This window comes from Rhinatrema bivittatum, chromosome 4 (genome assembly GCF_901001135.1).
Source record: "Rhinatrema bivittatum chromosome 4, aRhiBiv1.1, whole genome shotgun sequence".
NCBI classification, from domain to species: domain Eukaryota; kingdom Metazoa; phylum Chordata; class Amphibia; order Gymnophiona; family Rhinatrematidae; genus Rhinatrema; species Rhinatrema bivittatum.
Window position 1 is genome coordinate 23,320,193 of NC_042618.1, and position 20,515 is coordinate 23,340,707.

Genomic DNA, 20,515 nt, shown 5'->3' on the forward strand with positions numbered 1-20,515 from the left:
GGCGTGTCTGATTATAAAGTGGCTTCCTACTTGAGTGCAATCAGAATCAAAATGATTTCCTGTGAGGACTGTTATTAGGGAAAAATGGAACGAGACCTAAAGCCAGAACTTTCTTCTGAATGATCTTTATTAATTCAAATGCCATGATGGGTATTATAGCTAAAATGGTTTTGTTTTGATAAAGACGACTGAAGGATTTTTATATCATATCAGGGAGCCATTTTATGAGCTGGTGCTTGCACCCAGCTATAGTGTCGCCTCCAAAAATATTAAAACCAAATTGAAACATCCATGGGCCACCAGCTTTACCAAAAGCCTCAGACTCACAGATACCAAATAATTTGTGCGCAAATGAATGAAATGTGGTCAAAGGAGAATGGATATACCCCAAAACTAGAAACAAATCAGCCACTAAATTCCCTGAGACATATATAATATTTTATATATAGCTAGCAAAAAAATTTTTGGCAATACTACTTCTACTAGTGCTAAAGCTCATTACAAAAAACCCCCCAACATGCAACCGCGGGAGACTATAAGCACTATTATTGTGTTAAATAATCAAATGAATATATGATGTTTCTTAGATATAAAATCTTTTATTATTACTTTGACAAATATACTAATAATTATTGAAAAGTCAAGTTACGAAACATTAAATATTTCAAATATGCTAAAATCTTACTTTTAGTCCAATCAATTGACCCCTAATCTTCTCCTATGCCTATCCTCAATCTGACCCTAATTGAACTAAATATACCCTAACCTCATTGATGTTGAAATGGGTCTATACAAAGGAATACACCACTTATTGCTTTAACAATCTTATATAATATAACTTAAGTGCATTCCTTATTCAAAAGCAATTAACATATATTAGTGGTGTAATTCCATTGATGGAATCTCTCTGCTGTCCCGACAAGGTCCTCGTTTCGCCAATGTTGGCTTCAGGGGAATACTTCTATTTAGACCACACATCAATGGAAACAATAACTTCCATCACTCGCATCTGCGTTTTGAACGGAGTGGATTCAGAAAAAACACATTCACTTCACTCCGGCTCAATGGCTCCTAAATTTTTAATATGTGAAATCTCCCGAATGTGAATGTGTACCTTTCTATCTCATCTTACTTCCGTCTTCACAACTTCTGACCATAAACGCTCCTCTCAGGGTTTCAATTGATTCCGCCACACCTTATTTGTAAAGAGAACTGCTATTCTCATGATGGAGTCACAAATGCCCCGCTCCTAACAAACTTCCAGCCGACTCATTGTTCAACCGCACAGGTGAGGATTCGCATGCCGTTTCCTAGTGATTCAAAGTCTGCCCCGATGTTCCTACCACTTGTATTTCCTCCCTGGATCTTCAGTAACCGTACGTCTTCCTCAGAGCGTGTGTCACAATCCTTTGTATAGACCCATTTCAACATCAATGAGGTTAGGGTATATTTAGTTCAATTAGGGTCAGATTGAGGATAGGCATAGGAGAAGATTGGGGGTCATAATTGATTGGACTAAAAGATTTTAGCATATTTGAAATATTTAATGTTTCGTAACTTGACTTTTCACTTAAATTATTAGTATTTTGTCAAAGTAATTAATAAAAGATTTATATTCTAAGAAACATCATATATTTCATTTGATTTATTTAACACAATAATAGTGCTTATAGTCTCCCGCGGTTGCATGTTGGGGTTTTTTTTTGTATTTATATATTTATATATATATATATATATATATATATATTGTACAATTGTATGGCAAAAAGCATTTTGCAAAGTCTGCACAATTGTTAAAAAAAAAACAAACGATAGCGAAATTAATGGTGGGGAGGAAGGGAAATAGAACCAAGAGCTAAAAGAACAGATAAGTATGAGAGAAAAAATGTGTGAAGCTTGCTGGGCAGACTGGATGGGCCGTTTGGTCTTCTTCTGCCGTCATTTCTATGTTTCTATGTTTCTATGAAATAGTCAAGAAATCTTTGTTAGTATAAAAATATCGTCCAGGAAACAAAAGGTATTAAGAATAAAAATACCAAAATTCAAAACTCCCACAAGACACTCAGGTGTCTTGTGGGACAACCAACTCTCTAAGTCCATGGTTTGTTCTCAGAGATGGCTTAGGCCTGGATTCACTAACACCGGCGCCGGACTCTCAGAATCCCGCAGTGACGGGGGGGGGGGGACGATCCTGCGCGATAGCTGGCAGCGATCGCACCGCGTACCTTTCGCTGTCTGAGAAGTCTTCGCAGGGTCGGCCCTGGTGCCGCCCCTGACTCCTCCTCTTCCGGGGCCGACTCCGCCCCCGAGCTAGCTATCTATCGCACGCGTGCGATAGCTTTAGAAAATAACCCCCTTAGTGTCCTTATTCTACGTTTAGTACTGTTATTCCCTGAAAGGCGTGGGGAGATACTGTCCAAAACTTAGTACAGTAGAAAAAGCCTCTCTCTTCCTGGTGCGGAGGCCAGGCAGGTCGGCGCATCGGGTGCTGGATGCCGGTCGGGGTTGTAGAGTCACCCTTGCATAATCAAAGCCACTCAGCCCCAAAGTATTCCACTTCCTCCAACACAGGAGTGACACAGGGTCACGGGAAAGCTGCTGCAGGGTTATTGGGATATCACATATTTTATCCTCCAGGGCAGGGCGCTCTCAGCTTTGGTTCTTGAGGGTCGCAAACAAGCCTGGTTTTTAGAATTACCAAAATATGAAGATTATCTTGATTTTTGGACCTAGTGCTTGCACATATATCTGAGGGATATTCATTGTGGACATCTAAAAACCAGTTGTTTTTTTCTTTAATGAAAATTATTTTTATTATTTCTACCTTCTGTGACACTTCAAAGCAGATTAAATTCAGATCAGTAGGTATTTCCTGATCTCCAGAGGGTTTACAATCTAAGGACCCCATTTACTAAACATTTTTCCCACGTCGCCAAGCTGGGATGCCCTCTACCTGCATGATTGCACCCAAGACACACCCCTCAGATTCCCACTGGGCTCCCAAGCTGGGAATCCCTCTAGCAGTTGTGCTTGCACCCGATGTGTGCCTGTCGGGCTCCCCTGAGCCTCAAAGATGCTCCACTAGCATGGCTGCACTCAGCTCCTGCCTTCCATCGGGCCTTCCCTCCCTCCCTCCTCAGTAATAAGATGCTGGGTCTATTCCAGTCTTTTCTCCTTAATTGAATCTGGTAATCTGCCTGCTCTCAGCTACGACAAAACAATGTGTTTGATACAAGAACAAACAACAACCCAGAACGACATTCAGTGTACAAGAGACATAACCAAAAGGAAAATTAAAAACATACAAGAGTCATAACCAAAACAAAATGCCACACTGCATTAATGCTGTTCTTGCACGCTGTATGAAAGGGGTTGGAAGGTGGGTGCTTCTCGCAGCAGAGGAAGCAGGTACAATGACTGTCCCTGCCTCGCCTGCCTTTCCCATTGCCTGTCCATGTCCATACCCCCTCTTAGCATGCCCTACAGCCCCAGAGCCTCAGCAGGAGTTATCCCCAGGAGGCCCGGGTAACCAAAAGGCAAGAGGAGAAGAGTGAGTGGGGAATTGGCCGAGGCATGACGACCATGTTATGTGTCGGCTGAATATTGTGAAATCCTGACCACTCTTTGGCACTCAAGTCAAGAGAATATCTACCTTCTTCATTAAAAAGGAAGGGATGTATATCCTGGTTTTTTTTTTTCACGGGAATGTGTTTTCTCTTGAATTGCATCACAGGGGTTACAAAGTCCAGCCTGCTCTCGGCGCCCAGCATTGTCAGCATGTTCGTGCCTGCTCCCGAGGAGTTCTCCGATGACCAGCCCACTCTGATGACCGACAAGTAAGCTCACTGCAGCACCATCCCTATTTGTCACTTCATAGCCTGGAGCATCAAAGTGTTTCACTGCAGACATCAGCAGCTTGTCTCGTTGTGGCTCCTTTGACATGAACGGCTGCTTTAATGTCTCTCCCGAACACTAAAGCAAACTTCTTCAGCTTTGACCCCCAAGGGCAAGATTCAACTGGTACTGTTAGTTACCCATTACATCCCCCCCCCCCCCCCCCATCAAATTATGCTCATGTATTTGACCTTAGAGTCTAGTGCCTTTGACTTGATGGAATAGCTCTCAAAACATAGTTCCATATATATAATAATATATCTATAATATATATATATATTCTATCTATATATATATCTATCGATATGTATGTATGTATATATCTATATTGTATCTCTATCTATCTATCTCTCTCTATCTGTCTGTAGTCTTATCTATATCTATGTCTGTCTCTATCTCTATTCTATATATTCTATCTATGGTGTATATCATATCTACTATCGATATCTCTATCTATACATCTATATCTCTCTATATCTAACTCTATCTCTATATCTATCTATATCTGCTAACATCTATATATTACTACATCCCTCCCTCTATATATCTATATCTCTATCTCTCTGTATTATTGTTATTTATATATCTATCTCTAATATGTATATTCTATCTACACATACCATATCTATTATATCTATATCTATATATACATATATATATATATATATATATAGCTAATCCAATAAAAAGGTCTCACCTACAGCTTGTTCATAAACTTGTATTTTCCTGTATCTGAGTGGGCAAACATGGCAACCTCAATACTTTTATTTGAGATTTCCTGCAAAACCTCTGAAACATCTCAGCTCAACAACAGCCATAGTCAGACACTCTTAGAACATTGTAAATAATTCTCTTTCTGTTAAATTTCCTGTTAAATTCTGCTAGCCTTTTCCTTCTTCACCCAGTTTTGAACATCCTTGTTTCATTGTAACTTCAGCGTTTCTCTTCACTGGTTACAGTTTTAATTTCACATTACACCCCCCTGTTAATTGTAAACCAAGCATGATGTGATTTTATCTGAATGCCGTATAGAAAAACTCTAAATAAATAAATCTTCAGTATACAGCTGAAAAACACACATTGAACAGGCCAAATATCCCTCCAAATGTATTAACATGTCTTACTTTTAAATACCTTTTAGTAATTAAAAACCCCTGCATTCTTTCTTCTTTCAAACACTATTATAATCGTCCAGGAGTCCGTGAGTGCTGAAGACATGCTTGCTAAAAATGCTCTTATACAGGAAATACTGCTAGAAATTCAGGGAAATTCTTTAATAAACACCCTCTTGCCAAGTACAAGCTGAAGGCATAACCTTATCATTAGGACCACTGATAGGACCCCAGATCTCAGTAACTATGTTGAGTCACTCAGTCTACTTTGCTCCAAAAGGCATTGTTAATATTTCTGCCAAAATTATTGTGGTGTATTTAAGGAAATAACCTCGTCGGACACACATTGTACTGCCTGGCATCGCTGTATGTAATTGTACTTCACGTTGCAGGTGCCATGACTGTGGCGCTATCCTGGAAGAATATGATGAAGAAACCCTGGGCTTGGCTATCATCGTGCTCTCCACGTTCATCCACCTTAGTCCGGATTTGGCAGCTCCTCTGCTTCTGGACATCATGCAGTCTGTGGGAAGGTGACCTCTGGATCCGTTCTCTCTTTACTTGTTGGAAAAAAAAAAATGGCTGGCGATAGTGACCAGTGGTGACCAGTGGTTCCTCATTCTGGCAAACTACATGCACTGCTGGCTGACAAGGATGATCGTAAAAACCCCTTTAGGAATTCTTTCCCCGTAGGGGTTGACCGAATAGAATTAGGCTCTTTTTGTACCTATAATCAACTGGCATTTGGCTTTTTTTTGCCCCTGTGAACCATAAGGTTGATGATCAGTAGAGTTAATTAGAAAGGACAGACAGGTAACAATGTGCAGTAAAATATAAGAGTGCATATAGTACTCATTGACATCTCCTGGAACATGACTTCTTATGATTTGCTGCAGCATAGCCTACTGTAAGATTTACCAACAATCAGAGGAATGGAAGCCCAGAATCTGAAGGTGGTCACACACATCAACTTTTGAAAGGCCTCTGGCATGCCAAGCAACTTTACGGAGTTGTTGAGGGACCATGTAAACTATGTTGGGGGGGGTTTTTTTTGTGGCCTATATTAATATACTATTATAGATCTGGTGCAGAAAAAAAATCTGCATTGTTATAGTATGCATTTTTTAAATGTATTCATGTTTTCAAGATACTATAGTGCCACAATGGTGATGTCATTTCATACTAGCTGTAATACATCAAGAGAGCTGGTAAGCAGTTGGTCTCAATCTGCTTTGCCGAGTTTGATCTTAATTTTCTCATGTGCCGAAGTTCCCTGCTGTGGAATTTGAAGGGAATTCCTATGGCGGGGAGTATTCATAATCGAGGCTGATGCCGTCCCACAGCGCTTTCCCTAGCAAAGTTGCATTAATAGACCCAGTCCCGAAGCAGAGAACCATAGAGAATCGTTCAACTGACAGGAACAACATCCTTTTCCATGAGTCCTAGCATGGCTAGAACTATTACACACTAAGGGCCACATTCCTGGCAGGTTTTCTCCTTTCTGTGCGAAAAACCGGCAGTTTACGCACAGAATGGCCTCTGCTACTACTGGCATCAGTACCTTGGGATCTATTTAGTGTTTGGTAATTGCCAGGTTCTTGGTGGCCTGGTTTGGCCTCTGTGGAAACAGGATGCTGGGCTTGATGGTCCCTTGGTCTGACCCAGTATGGCATGTTCTTATGCTCTAGACAAATCCCTGGTGTGTGAAGCTGGTGTGCCTGAGGAGTATTAATATATACCCGATTGACTTTCTGAGACAAAAGCATTTCACCCCAGATTGCTGTATTCAGATCTTTTGCAAAGGTGCCATGCCTGAATTGTTTTCCCTCTGTAGGGTCCCCTTTTCTAAGGAGGTATCTAAGCAAGGTTAATGAATCATACTTACATGGACATTCCTGTGAACTATAGGAGTCCTGAGATAGCGCTATTACCTGATGCACATTACAGAGAGAAAAAAATAATTATTATTAGCCTGTTAGAATGGACCTTCACCGCTGTCTGTCTCACGAGGATAACAAACGGAAGTCAGATGGTCAAGGTTCTACCTGGAAACCTGAAGCCTAGACAGATGTTATGGACAGACAGTTTACTCAGCAAAACTATTTATTTATTCATTTTTATTAACCACTCACTCGGAGAGATCCTGCAGAAACACTGCCGTCTGACTTTTGGAGATCCAAATGTGGAGGTGAATCAAGTCATGAGGAGTTTCTTGCAAATATGCAAGAAATTCTTCATTTTTAAAATGCTGTACTGACTTTGAACTTAATCACCTCTGCCATCTTAAGCCAACAAATATGCACAGATTTGAATACCTCATCCAGACAGAGTTCCATAATGCATGATTGCTGATTTTATGATTTGAAATAGGATGACATTTTTATTCTCTTGTTTTTGCTGTTTTATGCTAGGTTGGCGTCAAGCACCTGCTTCTCCAATCAAGCAGAAAGGTATAAAAACAAAGCTTGTCTTCATTATTAGTTGCAGCTCATTACTTTGATTGATCAGATAAATAACACTCACCAAATTGTCTCTTTGAATGTGTAACTTTTAATTTTAAAACGTTTTATCGGATATCAGTAAGCAAATAGAACTGAACCCTGCTCCTAGAAAGATTTAGTGAACTTTCTTTGTATGGTAACCAGCACTGTCTTGTTGGCTTAAAGTAGCTGACACCTTTCGTCCCCAGTTCAGCTTAGCTGCCATTCGTTTCTGTAGTTGTATAGTGATATGATGCACCGTGGTCAATATTCAAAAGATTTATCTAGCTAATTTTGGAGTTAGCTGGATAAAACCTGAGATTAGAATATTTCCCCTCTCTCTCTCTAGCTAAATTTGTGCAGGTGACTCATTACCTATGCACATTTTAGCCAGATGAAAGGGGCAGATATGGAAGCATTCCGGGGGTGTGGTTAAACTTACTCGGCTAGTGCTGATAATCAGCATTAGCCAGATGAAGTTATCTGGCTAACTCTGGCATGAAAAATTGCTGTCCTAAACTTATCCAGGTAAGAAAAATAAAAAAATACATACTGAGCCAAACACTCACTTTTCTCTCACCCCCAAGATTAAAAACCTAGGGGGCCAGAAACACTCCAATCCCACCATCCCATACCTAAAAAAGGTTTTGGGCCAAAGCTCCACCCTCATACCACCAAACGGTTCCCAGAAAGTCCCACAGGAGGAGAGGCTCTAACCTCCTCCTGCTGGCCTCAGCACTAAGCGCCGGGTCAGCTGACAGGTACTGGCAATTAGTATGAATGTATTCACTCCCAGGTGAAGCAACCAATCACCATGTAGAACTCAGTACTGCACAGGGATTGGCTGCTTCCCTGTCAGTGAATTCTGAATGGGGATTGGTCAGAGACGGGATCAATCCTCCCTATTTCCTAATGCAGTGACAGGGAAGCAGATCTGAAAAGGAATTAAAGTGAATGTCAGCTCTACCGGCACTTCACATTCATCAGGAGGAGGTAAGAGACTCTCTTCCTCTCATTGGACTTTCTGGGCATTTTTTAGGCTAAGGGATAAGGGGTAGGGGCAGGGATTGGGTCCAGGGACCTTTTTCTAGGTTCAGGATGGGGGAGTGGGGGGGTGGGAAGTGGATCACGGCGCTGCTGTCTCCTACTTATTTTTAATCTTAGAGGATAGGAGAAGAGGGTCCAGTACCACTCAGCCTGCTATACTTTTTTCATATCTTAGGGTTGGCTGGTGGGGAGGGATTGGGGTGCCACTGTCCAGCAAATTTTAAAAAAATATTCCATAGCCCAAGTGAGCTGTACAGTTACCCGGAAAAGTTGATCTTACTACTACTACTTCTTATGATTTCTAAAGCACTACCAGATGCGGCATTATAGAGATGCACCTATGAGTCAGTCCCTGCCCATGGAGCTTGTAATCCAGTCAAGACAAAGAAAACATGGCAAACAAGCATTTGTGGGGAGTGGATTTAATGGAGAGAAGTGGTTAGGATTTGAAAAGCAACTTCAAAAAGTTGAACGAGGTCAGGTAACTTTATCTGAGTGTATCTGGTGGCATTTTTATTTGGATAAGTGCTACTCAAATACTTATCTGGGTAACGTCATCTGGATAACGTCTCCACTTGCTGGCTCATGGTACATTATGGCGCTGTACGGCTTTCTGAGAAGCAAATAATTTTGTGGCCCAAGCATGGCAGAGATTCCCTTGCTCCTTCTCTGGTGGCTCTCTAAGTCCCCGATTCATTCAGGTCTTTACTCATAGACACAGGATGGGAAAAAAAGGCTGGGAGATTGTGCCTCTAAATCTCTTGGTCCTATAGCATGGCCCGCTTTCCTATTAGGCCCGAGGGGTGAGAAGGCAGTTAGGAGTTTGGGATCAGTATCCGACTCCCCAAATTATGACACAAATAATATCTTATTTCCTTAGCAGAGTGCATAGAACCATGTTCTAGTGCTGCAGATGGGTTGCATCTGAGCCTAGGTGAAACATAGGTGCTCTTCATGGAAAAGAGGCAATAAGAACTTCTTTGTTAGCTGAGGAGAACTGTCCAGTGAGAATAACTTGTAAACTATTTGCACTTCTTCCATCCCTACCACACGGCAGTGCATCTTACTAGCTAATCTGAGATTTTTTTGGAGTCACTTTTAACCACATAAATACTTCCTGTGCAAGTCGGAAATCCCCTTCCCGCTCACAAGGCCACTGCCTATTTCTGTTTAGCTTGCAAGCTTGAAGTAGGGTTTTGCTTCTGATTTTATGATCTTTGCCTCTCGGTGTGACAATGTAGTCACCTAAAGCATGTGAGGCAGGCCACATGGTTTAGTGGCCCTGGTGTGGTTGTTGGTTGCCCATGTTTAGCATTCCCTGAAGTCATGATTTGTCGCTGTTGTTCCAATAGCATGGGATTGGATTCGCCCAGATTTGGGGCTTTGAAAAGTTTCTGGCAGAAAATTATTCAGAGAGTATGGTGTAGAGAAATAATCCCAACTTGTGTTTAAAAAAAAAAATGAGGCTGCAGCCCCTGCGTATCTCAAGAAACCAAATGAACCCCCTCTACAGAGGTGCTTGGGCTGGTCCCTATCAGCTTCATTGCAAAAGTGAGATCCTCATTGTCTCTTTCATGTTATACAGATTTATTTCCCCCTTGGGAAGGGGGTCACACTATCATGCAACTGCTGAGCACGGGTCTCATTCCTTGCAGTGTTGGGGGGCAATGCGGATTCTGCAATGGGGGCAAGGACAGACCTGGGCCCTAATAAGGGATCATTTAAAAAAATAATCAGTCCTGTCTCAAGCCTTACAGGCAACTTCTTTTGACTTCTTGGAGTCATCATTTTTACTTCCCTATACCGACCCATCCCTTCAGGGATAACTTCCAGGCCACGTCCCTTGAATCTCCCATTGCTAGAAAGTTCCCAGTTTACCTCTATAGTGAAGTCTGGCTGGCCTTACATACAGTTACTCTTAAGTTATCGCTAATGTCTGCAATTTGGTAGAGGAAGCCATCCGAGCATGCCTGCCCCTGAACGAAAGGCACGGAAGAACAAACATGTTTGCCTGCTCTTCAGTCATCATTACACCCTGTCATTTAACATAGAAACATAGAAATGACAGAGAAGAGACCAAACGGCCCATCCAGTCTGCCCAGCAAGCTTCGCACTTTTTTTTTTCTGATACTTATCTGTTTCTCTTGGCTCTTAGTAACCTTTTGGTTCTATTTCACTTCCACCCCCACCATTAATGAAGAGAGCAGTGTTGGAACTGCATCCAAGTGAAATATCTAGCTTAATTAGTTAGGGGTAGTAACCGCCACAATAAGCAAGCTATACCCATGCTTATTTGTTACCCAGACTATGTAATTCAGTCCTTGTTGGTTGTTGTCTGTATATAGATCCAGTTTTCTTCATTCCCCCTGCCGTTGAAGCAGAGAGTTATGCTGGATATGCATTGAAAGTGAAGTAGCAGACTTTAAACTATTCTTCAGACCATTTAGGAGGCTCAACTCCAGAGGAATTGTCGCATTCTCAATTCTCTACTGTCGAGTCCTACGAATCAGAACATAAATTAAGTCTGTAATGGCCACAGATTTGAAGAAAATGAAATCCTAATTCGAGGAAAAGGAAGCTCTTCATCTGATGCCATTGAAGCTCATGAGGCATATCCTGGGGGAGAGCGGAGGCAGAGTGACTGCTGGTTCCCTTGCAGTGCATTGACGGCGGGCAGGAAGAGCCCAATGAGTGGTTGCCACTGTGGATCTTGCATATGTAAAGAGTCACTATATCATTTCTGTTCTTCTTCGTAATTTTTTTTCACTCTTTCATCCTTTTTCCTTTCATCTCTCTTGACAGTTATTCCAGTTAAAACTGAGATTCCCTTCTGGCTGGATACCGAGAAAAGGAGTTTACCCTGAGAATGATCTCTTTGGTATTCTTCTTGCTAGCAGGCGGCAACCTTGTAGGCTGCAACTCTCTTTCCTTCCCTTGGGGCCTTACTCCTGCTGGATTGGATGAGCAGTTGTGTTTCTGCATGTTAGCACAACTGGTGCTGCTTGGCCTGGAGTAGGCCCTGCATGTTCAATTCTCAATGCACCTTTCATTCCTTCTTTCAGCTTTGGTAAAATCCATGTTTTCAGATGCTCCAAAAAATGTGTTGCCATTTCTCCCTTCTCTGCTTTTTGACCGTGGGAAGTAAAATATCAATTGTTTGAAGCTAGGAAAAATTTCTCTTTTTTTTTCCAGCATGATGATTCCTGGCAACGCTGCAGGTGTGGCAAAACAATTTCTGCGGTGCATTTTCCATCAGCTGGCTCCCAATGGCATTCTTCCACAGCCTCTTCCAGAGCAACATCAAGGGTAATGTGCTGAGCTTAAATGCTTGCAGTGATGGGTCTATTTTTATTTTTATTTTTACATAAAATAATGTGGTTAATTGTGGTTTTCTGATTTCTAGATGGAAGTTTTTCTACGGACTTTAGCCACATCTCTTATGGACTTCAGTGAGCTCAGCTCCATAGCAGCCCTGAGTCAGCTTCTAGAGGTGGGAGGGACAAAAAAACAAATTCCCCTCTTGAGTTGCATATCACCAGTAGCGCTATGCATGTTCACTGTCAGGATGATGATTGTAGCTAAGAGCTTAATTCTATTTGCAGTATCATGGCTGTGTGTTATGATTCTTCACAGTGTTGACCTACAGAATGCACTAAAATTAAACAAAAGTCAATGTGGGGGTTGTATGTTAGAAAAAATGATGTTATGGCTAGTTTGAGTTTGATCTTGCCAGTGTCATTCTTAAGGTGAGTGGACAGAAACACAGAGACAATGAGGCTGATAGAGAGTGTATACCTTATGACTGCCATGCACATCAATACTGCAGCTAACAACTAGTTGGAGCAATGCTGCAGCCTTAGGAGATGAGCAGATGACTTCCCAGCAAAGCTATAGCCTTTGGATAACAGCGGGTACCTTCCCAGCAGTGCTGCAGCCTAGGGAAGGAGCGTGTAACTTCCCAGTAATACTGCGGCCTTAGTAGAGAAGCGCGTACCTTCCCAGTAGTAATGCAGCCTTATGAGAGGAACAGTACCTTCCCAGTAGTATTGAAGCCTTAGGAGAGGAGCGGGTTCCTTCCTAGTAGTACTGCAGCCTTAGGAGAGGATCGGGTTCCTTCCTAGTAGTACTGCAGCCTTAGGAGAGGAGCGGGTTCCTTCCTAGTAGTACTGCAGCCTTAGGAGAGGATCGGGTTCCTTCCTAGTAGTACTGCAGCCTTAGGAAGGGAGCGGGTTCTTTCTTAGTAGTACTGCAGCCTTAGGAGAGGAGCGGGTTCATTCCTAGTAGTACTGCAGCCTAGGAAAGGAGCGGGTTCCTTCCTAGTAGTTCTGCAGCCTTAGGAGAGGAGCGGGTTCCTTCCTAGTAGTACTGCAGCCTTAGGAGAAGAGCGAGTTCCTTCCTAGTAGTACTGCAGCCTTAGGAGAAGAGTGGGATCCTTCCTAGTAGTACTGCAGCCTTAGGAGAGGAGTGGGTTCCTTCCCAGTAGTACTGCAGCCTTAGGAGAAGAGCGGGTTCCTTCCTAGTAGTACTGCAGCCTTAGGAGAGGAACGGGTTCCTTACTATTAGTACTGCAGCCTTAGGAGAGGAGCGTGTTCCTTCCCAGTAGTACCGCAACCTTAGGAGAAGAGCGGGTTCCTTCCTAGTAGTACTGAAGCCTTAGGAGAAGAGGCGGGTTCCTTCCCAGTAGTACTGAAGCCTTAGGAGAGGAGTGGTTTCCTTCTTAGTAGTATTGTAGCCTTAGGAGAGGAGTGCGTTCCTTCTTAGAATTACTGTACCCTTAAGAGAGGAGTGGGTTCCTTCTTAGTATTACTGTAGCCTTAGGAGAGGAGCGGGTTCCTTCTTAGTATTACTGTAGCCTTAGGAGAGGAGCGGGTTCCTTCCTAGTAGTACTGCAGCCTTAGGAGAGGAGCAGGTTCTTTCTCAGTGGTAATGCTGCCTTAGAAGAGGAGCGGGTTCCTTCCCAGTAGTACTGCAGCCTTAGGAGAGGAGCGGGTTCCTTCTCAGTAGTACTGCAGCCTTAGGAGAGCAGCAGATTCCTTCCCAGTAGTACTGCAGCTTTAGGAGAGGAGTGAGTTCCATCGTAGTAGTACTGCAGCCTTAGGAAAGAGTGTGTTCCTTCTTAGTAGTACTGTAGCCTTAGGAGAGGAGCAGGTTCCTTCTTAGTGGTACTGCAGCCTTAGGAGAGGAGCGGGTTCCTTCTTAGTAGTACTCCAGCCTTAGGAGAGGAGCGGGTTCCTTCTTAGTAGTACTACAGCCTTAGGAGAGGAGCGGGTTCCTTCTTAGTATTACTACAGCCTTAAGAGAGGAGCGCGTTCCTTCTTAGTATTACTGCAGCCTTAGGAGAGGAGCGCGTTCTTTTTTAGTATTACTTCAGCCTTAGGAGAGGAGCATGTTCCTTCTTAGTAGTACTACAGCCTTAGGGGAGGAGCAGGTTTCTTCCTAGTAGAACTGAAGCCTTAGGAGAGGAGCGGGTTCCTTCTTAGTAGTATTGTAGACCTTAAAAGGGGCACAAATGCCTTCCCATCAATGCTGCATCCTTGGGAGAGAAGTGGATAGCTTCCCAGTCTGCTTCAGCATTAAGAACGGATTCAATACCTTCCTAGTAATAGAGTAGCCTTGGGAGAAGATAGATGATACTCTGATGCAGTTTAAATTCCAGTTCCCTGTATGTACCCGGATGATGTCCAGACTCCTGGATTTTGTCTCCCCTCCAGCAGATGGAGACAGAGACGTTTTAACGGACTCCGTCCTATACCCCTGAGGTGCCACCTAGAGTCTGTCATTCACTCAGTGATAGCGTCTATACACAAAGGGGAATTCCTAGCATCTCTAGATCTGACAGAAGCTTACTTGCAATTCCTATAGGCTCGGATCATCAGAAATATCTGAAGTTTGCGATCCTGTGGCATAATTTTCAATTTTGCGCACTACCGTTTGGTCTGGCGTCAGTGCCCAGAGTCTTCACCAAAGTGATGGTGGCTGTGGCAGCGGCCCTGCGAAAGGAAGGGATTTTGGTACACCCCTACCTGGACGATTGTCTTATTTAACCGAAGTCAGAACACCTTTGAAGGGCAGCGGTGCAGAGGGTGCTATAAATGTTGAGCTCATTGAATTGGGTGGACAACCCCGATAAGAGTCACACGTTGTTTTGTCCTAAGAACATAAGAACATGCCATACTAGGTCAGACCAAGGGTCCATTAAGCCCAGCATCCTGTTTCCAACAGTGGCCAATCCAGCCCATAAGAACCTGGCAAGTACACAAAAACTAAGTCTATTCCATGTTACCGGTGCTAGTAATAGCAGTGGCTATTTTCTAAGTCAACTCAATTAATAGCAGGTAATGGACTTCTCCAAGAACTTATCCAATCCTTTTTTAAACACAGCTATACTAACTGCACTAACCATATCCTCTGGCAACAAATTCCAGAGTTTAATTTTGCGTTGAATGAAAAAGAACTTTCTCCGATTAGTTTTAAATGTGCCACATGCTAACTTCATGGAGTGCCCCCTAGTCTTTCTATTATCCGAAAGAGTAAATAACCGATTCACATCTACCCGTTCTAGACCTCCCATGATTTTAAACACCTCTATCATATCCCCCTCAGCCGTCTCTTCTCCGAGCTGAAAAGTCCTAACCTCTTTAGTCTTTCCTCATAGGGGAGCTGTTCCATTCCCTTTATCGTTTTTGTCGCCCTTCTCTGTACCTTCTCCATCATAACTATATCATTTTTGAGATGCGGCGACCAGAATTGTACACAGTATTCAACGTGCGGTCTCACCATGGAGCGATACAGAAGCATTATGACATTTTCCGTTTTATTCACCATTCTCTTTCTAATAATTCCCAACATTCTGTTTGTTTTTTTGACTGCCGCAGCACACTGAACCAACAATTTCAATATGTTAGCTACTATGACGCCTAGATCTCTTTCTTGGGCGGTAGCACATAATATGGAACCTTAGATTGTGTAACTATAGCATGGGTTATTTTTCCCTATATGCATCACCTTGCACTTATCCACATTAAATTTCGATGCCCAATTTTCCAGTCTCATGAGGTCTTCCTGCAATTTATCACAATCTGCTTGTGATTTAACTACTCTGAACAATTTTGTATCATCTGCAAATTTGATACCTCACTTGTCGTATTTCTTTCCAGATCATTTATAAATATATTGAAAAGTAAGGGTCCCAATACAGATCCCTGAGGCACTCCACTGTCCACTCCCTTCCACTGAGAAAATTGTCCATTTAATCCTACTCTCTGTTTCCTGTCTTTTACCCAGTTTGTAATCCACGAAAGGACATCGCCAACTATCCCATGACTTTTTACTTTTCCTAGAAGCTTCTCATGGGGAACTTTGTCAAATGCCTTCTGAAAATCCAAGTACACTACATCTACCGGTTTACCTTTATCCACATGTTTATTAACTCCTTCAAAAAAGTGAAGCAGATTTGTGAGGCAAGTCTTGCCTTGGGTAAAGCCATGCTGACTTTGTTCCATTAAACCATGTCTTTCTGTATGTTCTGTGATTTTGATGTTTAGAACACTTTCCACTATTTTCCCTGGTACTGAAGTCAGGCTAACTGGTCTGTAGTTTCCTGGATCGCCCCTGGAGCCCTTTTTAAATATTGGGATTACATTAGCTATCCTCCAGTCTTCAGGTACAATGGATGATTTTAATGATAGATTACAAATTTTTACTAATAGGTCTGAAATTTCATTTTTTAGTTCCTTCAGAACTCTGGGGTGTATACCATCCGGTCCAGGTGATTTACTACTCTTCATTTTGTCTATCAGGCCTACCACATCTTCTAGGTTCACCGTGATTTGGTTCAGTCCATCTGAATCATTACCCATGAAAACCTTCTGCAGTATGGGTACCTCCCCAACATCCTCTTCAGGAAACACCGAAGCAAAGAAATCATTTAATCTTTCCGCGATGGCCTTATCTTGTCTAAGTGCCCCTTTAACCCCTCGATCATCTAATGGTCCAACTGACTCCCTCACAGGTTTTCTGCTTTGGATATATTTTAAAAAGTTTTTACTGTGAGTTTTTGCCTCTACGGCCAACTTCTTTTCAAATTCTCTCTTAGCCTGTCTTATCAGTGTGTTACGTTTAACTTGCCAATGCTTATGCATTATCCTATTTTCTTCTGTTGGATCCTTCTTCCAATTTTTGAATGAAGATCTTTTGGCTAAAATAGTTTCTTTCACCTCCCCTTTTAATCATGCCGATAATCATTTTGCCTTCTTTCCACCTTTTTTAATGTGTGGAATACATCTGGACTTTGCATCTAGGATGGTATTTTTTAACGATGACCATGCCTCTTGCACACTTTTTACCTTTGTAGCTGCTCCTTTCAGTTTTTTTCTAACTATTTTTCTCATTTTCTCAAAGTTTCCCTTTTGAAATTTTAGCACGAGAGCCGTGGATTTGCTTACTGTCCTCCTTCCAGTCATTAATTCAAATTTGATCATATTATGATCACTATTGCCAAGCGGCCCCACCACCATTACCTCTCTCACCAAATCCTGTGCTCCACTGAGAATTAGATCTAAAATTGCTCCCTCTCTTGTTAGTTCCTGAACCAATTGCTCCATAAAAATGTCATTTATTCCATCCAGGAACTTTATATCTCTAGCATGTACCGATGATACATTTACCCAGTCAATATTGGGGTAATTGAAGTCTCCCATTATTACCGCACTACCAATTTGGTTAGCTTCCCTAATTTCTCTTAGCATTTCACTGTCAGTCTCACCATCTTGACCAGGTGGACGGTAGTATACTCCTATCACTATAGTCTTCCCCGAAACACAAGGGATTTCTACCCATAAAGATTTGATTGTGCATTCAGTCACATGCAGGATGTTTATCCTGTTGGACTCTATGCCATCCCGGACATAAAGCGCCACACCTCCTCCCGGGTGCTCCTCTCTGTCATTGCGATATAATTTGTACCCCGGTATAGCACTGTCCCATTGGTTGTCCTCCTTCCACCATGTCTCTGAGATGCCAATTAAGTCTATGTCATCATTCACTGCTATACATTCTAATTCTCCCATCTTACTTCTTAGACTTCTGGCATTAGCATACAAACATTTCAAAGTTGGGTTTTTGTTTGTATTTTCATTCTGCTTTTTAATTGATAGGGATAAGTTAGAATTTTTTAGCTCAGGTGAGTTTTTAGTTACAGGCACTTGGACTACTTTTCTTATTATTGGAACCTTACTGTCAGGATGCCCTAATTCTAATGCATCATTAGTATCCTTTGAAGATACCTCTCTCCGAACCATGCTCTTCTGAGCGACTGTCGGCTTTCCCCTTTGTTTTAGTTTAAAAGCTGCTCTATCTCCTTTTTAAAGGTTAGTGCCAGCAGTCTGGTTCTACCCTGGTTAAGGTACAGCCCATCGCTTCGGAAGAGACTCCCCCTTCCCCAAAAGGTTCCCCAGTTCCTAACAAAACTGAATCCCTCTTCCTTGCACCATCGTCTCATCCACGCATTGAGACTCCAGAGCTCTGCCTGCCTCTGGTGACCTGCGCGTGGAACAGGGAGCATTTCAGAGAATGCTACCCTGGAGGTTCTGGATTTAAGCTTTCTACCTAAGAGCCTAAATTTGGCTTCCAGAACCTCCCTCCCACATTTTCCTATGTCGTTGGTACCCACATGTACCACGACAGCTGGCTGCTCCCCAACACTATCTAAAATCCTATCTAGGTGACGCGTGAGGTCTGCCACCTTTGTATCAGGTAGGCATGTTACCAGGCGATCCTCACGCCCACCCGCCACCCAGCTGTCTACATTCCTAACAATGAAATCACCAATTATGATGGCTGACCTAACCCTTCCCTCCTGAGCAGTAGGCCTTGGGGAGATATCCTCAGTGTGAAAGGAAAATGCATCACCTGGAGAGCAGGTCCTTGCTACAGGATCCTTTCCTGCTGGACCAGGTTAATGCTCTTCAATCATGAGACCTTCTTCCTCCAAGGCAGCACCAGGGCTGCCAGTCTGAAGTTGGGACTTGGCTACTATGTCCCTGAAGGTCTCATCTATATACCTTGGCTACTATGTCCCTGAAGGTCTCATCTATATACCTCTCTGTCTCCCTCAGCTCCTCCAGGTCTGCCACTCTAGCCTCCAGAGATCGGACTCGTTCTCTGAGAGCCAGGAGCTCTTTGCATCGCATGCACATGTTCAATTTCTCACCAGCGGGTAAAAAATCATACATGTGACACTCGATGCAAAAGACTGAGAAGCCCCCCTCCTGCTGCTGGACTGCTGCCTTCATCTCAAATTTGTTCAGTTCCTACTTAAGTTTTAGTTTGCTATGGGAGTATGAATGTGTCTAATTAATGTCCTTTAAATGTATTAATGAATTCACTATATGTCTAGTAGTGGCCTACAGGGGAATGATCAAACTCTCATCCAACTACTTCTTACAAGTTGCCTTACTGACTGACTATTTAAAAATACAAACAGTCTAACTTCTGTTTATTCGCTGCCATACTATTAAAAGCACAAACACACTAAATAATATTCCCAAATAGTTAACTTTGCCCCAATACTTTTAAAAAAAGACAATGTCCCAAGCAAAAACTTACTGATTCCTTTCAGCCACCAACAAGGTGATCATCTCCTCTCAGTGCTCCCACTGTGTGCAGATCTTCTGAGGGTGAGTGAACCGGGCTCCTCGGTATAACCCTCAGCTGCAGACAGTTACAGGGCTCCCTACCCTCTGCTCCAGAGCCTCTGTTACCAGGGGGGATGGTCCCATCAGGACCTAACAACCACCTGGGAGGCTTAAAGAGATATCTTCTCTCTTTTTTTTTTTTTTTAAATTCCCTAAGGAACGAATAGTAACAAAACTAAAAACCTAACACTAAACCCAGACTAAAGGTTTTGCACCTCACCATCTGCTGGAGACAGAGAAATACTGACAGACTCTAGGTGGCACCTCAGGGGTATAGGACGGAGTCCGTTAAAACTTCTCTGTCTCCATCTGCTGGAGGGGAGGCAAAACCCAGGAGTCTGGACTGATCCATGGTACTACAGGAACGAAAATTAGCAGGTAAGGACCAATTTTCCTATATTGTACATTTAGGCTTCTAGTGTATTTCTCTTTCAATAAGGATCTCTTTCCTTTGTGAGAGTTGTCTGAAATCCAAATGGCATCCATTGTTTCTTGGCCTGGAGTTCAACTGATGTGTACAAATAAATCTGTTTTTTTTAAACATTTGTTTACAACTTATTAAGGCAGTAGCTTATATTTCTGGAGTGATTCTAATTCAGTCTGGAAGGATCACAATTTTGGGATGCCTTCACCATGAAATATACCATCTGCTATTCCGTTTGCTGTTCAGATTTTCTACTTTACAAACTCCCTTCACCAAACGGGCAATGCACCAGAGTCCTTCCAATCTTTTTCCACATTTTCACTTCTAAGAGGGTGAGGTAAAACCATCAACTGTGCTGAGTCTTGGCTTTCAGAAATGTATTTTTGAATGTATTTGTTTAATGATGTGCAATGATATGAAGAATGCATTCTTTTTTGTAGGGCCTAAATAACAAAAAGAACTTGCCAACAGGGGGCGCCATGCTACGCTGTTTAGAAAACATTGCTACATTTATGGAGGCGTTGCCAATGGATTCACCTAGTAACCTCTGGACCACCATCTGTAACCAGTTCCAGACATTCTTTGCCAAGCTGCCTTGTGTTTTACCGCTGAAGGTACTCTACAATTTAAGCTCAACATTGATTAAAAAGCCATAAATCACCATCTAAGCATATATTCTGTATCATCCAGGGTTTGTCTGTTAGATGTAGACGTTGCCATAGCAGTGATAGCCCTGTAGTATGATAACTGTCATGGATAGTGAGTCCTTGGGCTGTGGCATGTTTGACTCAGACTGATAGGCGAACCTACCAGGCCCACGCCGACCACTAGCGGACATGCCCAGGGACTGGAGCTGGGCTTTGC

The 20,515-nt window shown here is 42.6% G+C and overlaps 1 protein-coding gene across 1 annotated transcript in view; it reads left to right on the forward strand.

The window, feature by feature from the left end:
- Nucleotides 1-20,515, forward strand: part of UNC79 (unc-79 homolog, NALCN channel complex subunit) — a 245,531-nt gene that overhangs the window by 141,604 nt on the left and 83,412 nt on the right. The window contains exon 40 of the mRNA XM_029597854.1: nucleotides 20,092-20,265. Within this exon, the coding sequence (XP_029453714.1) occupies nucleotides 20,092-20,265 (174 nt within the window). The remainder of the gene's footprint in view (nucleotides 1-20,091; nucleotides 20,266-20,515) is intronic.